General features: G+C 62.8%; 1 protein-coding gene across 1 annotated transcript in view; it reads right to left on the bottom strand.

The window, feature by feature from the left end:
- Positions 1-1,917, bottom strand: part of LOC115948851 (inactive phospholipase C-like protein 2) — a gene marked incomplete at its 3' end in the record, with an annotated part of 4,927 nt that overhangs the window by 725 nt on the left and 2,285 nt on the right. The window contains 3 exon segments of the mRNA XM_031064129.1: positions 690-765; positions 1,401-1,604; positions 1,783-1,917. The exon segment at positions 1,783-1,917 is cut by the window's right edge and continues 50 nt beyond it. Of these exon segments, the coding sequence (XP_030919989.1) occupies positions 690-765; positions 1,401-1,604; positions 1,783-1,917 (415 nt within the window).

Raw genomic sequence — 1,917 nt, 5'->3', positions numbered from 1 at the left:
GCGCCCCCCACCCCGAGGGGCTGCACAGCCCAGAATGCCTCTGCCCCTGCAATGCAGGAGGGCACAGCACCAATCTGTGCCCCGCAGCCTGTGCCCCACAGCTCCACTCCCCCAGGGCTGGCAGCAGTGGCAGAGCCGAGCCAAGAGTTTGGGGAGATTTCCGTCTGCAGCGTGGGCAGGGAACAAACACGGCTGCTGGCATGGCAGGGACAGCAGAGCAGGGCTCCCTCCTTCTTCCCAAGCCTCTCCAGCTCCTGACACTCTCCCAGCCCCACAGGGAGCCCACAGAAGCCCCTGGAGCTGGGGGGGCTGTCCCTGTGGGGTCCCAGCCAACAGTGGGGCCAGAGGTCCCAGGCAGCTGCCAGAGTGGGGGCACCTGCAGGGAGCACCAGGGCAGGCAGCAGCAGCACCTGCCTGTGTGGGTTCTGCCATGTGTTTGGGAAGTCTTAACATTCAGTTGCCATTTCTGCTGTCAGCCCCAGCCTGTTATTTCTGGCACTAATTATGTTCTGGCGTTTGACAGCTAATGACTCTTCCCCGCTTCCTCATCAGCCTCCCCCACTCCGCTTGCTCCCTACCACAGAGCTCTGCAGCCCACCCACCCACAGCCTGCCCCAGTGCAGGAAGCCCTGAGCCCCCCAGGACGTGCCAGAGCTGTGGTGGAGCTGGGGCTGCCCTCCAGGACCCACCTGCCTGCTGTGCCTGGATGAGCTTCCCGTACACGGCGTCGGCAGACTCGATCAGGGTCCTGCTGGTCTGGATCATCTGGGGAGAGGGACAACGTGAGCAGCTGGGCAGCCCTGGCCCTGTGCCCCCTGGCCAAGTGAAAGGGGACACAGGGCTCAGCAGGGGCTGCCCCCTGCACCAGCACAGTGCCCAGGGTCTGGCCCTTCGCACCCCACGGGTATGGTGTGACCAGCACGTGGCCAATGGCCAGGTTCCCTTCAACACAAAAGAAGGAAGCAGCTCTGGCTGTGGCTATTAATGGGATTTCTCCCACCTGGTGGGATCAGGGCAAGGCACAGGCAGTGCAGGCACAGGGCTGCATTGTCCAAGGGTCAGACTGATCAGGGCAAGATTGTGCCTTGGCCAGACTCCTCCCTGGGCAGCCCCCATGCAGCTCCCTCGCCCAGGATGGGTACAGGGAGTTCAGGGTTCCCCATCCTTGGACCTTCTGACCCATCCCACAAAACCTGCCTGGGTTCATCCCACAAAAACTACTCAGGTTCATCCCCCAAAAACTCTCCAGGTTCACCCCACAAAACCTGCCTGGGTTCATCCCACAAAACCTGTCCAGGTTCAATCCCACAAAACCTGCACCAGCAGTGGGTGCTGTTCACAGTGCCAGTGATGCCAGGGAGCCTCCCCAAGGAGCCAGGCCCTGGCAGGGTGGCACTTACAGTCTCGTAGGCGGTGAGGACCTTGCGCAGCAGGTCGGGGATGGGGCCCTGGGCCTCCATGGGTGGGTACTGCTCTGCCAGGTTGAGGGTGACACTGGGTGCGCTGTCACTGTGCAGCAGCCACGTGGACACCGTCAGGATGCACTGCTTCATGTTGGCAGCGGGTGTCAGCCCACACAGCTCCTTGAAGGACACCAACGCATTCTGCAGAGACCAGAGCCCAGCGTCAGGAGTTCAGCTGGGAGGACCCCCAGGAACACCCCCATTTCCCACAGCTCTCTGCTCCAGGTAAGGCTCCTCTCTCACATCGCCCAGGAAAAGGGGGGCAGCCCCATCCTCCCCTGAAGAAACCAAGTCCCCTGTTGCCTCTGCAGGGTCCTACCTGCACATTCTCCCGCAGGTCCGTGGCCTCCCGCAGTGGCTGGGTGGCCGTCCTGAAGACTTCATCGATGGCTTTGATGCCAGTGGCCTTGGTGGAGGTGTACTCCCTCACCCGGCGGCCCCGGCGGCCCGCCAG

The sequence above is a fragment of the Geospiza fortis genome, unplaced genomic scaffold (assembly GCF_000277835.1).
Source record: "Geospiza fortis unplaced genomic scaffold, GeoFor_1.0 scaffold324, whole genome shotgun sequence".
NCBI lineage: Eukaryota > Metazoa > Chordata > Aves > Passeriformes > Thraupidae > Geospiza > Geospiza fortis.
This window is presented reverse-complemented; position numbering and strand designations above follow the sequence as displayed.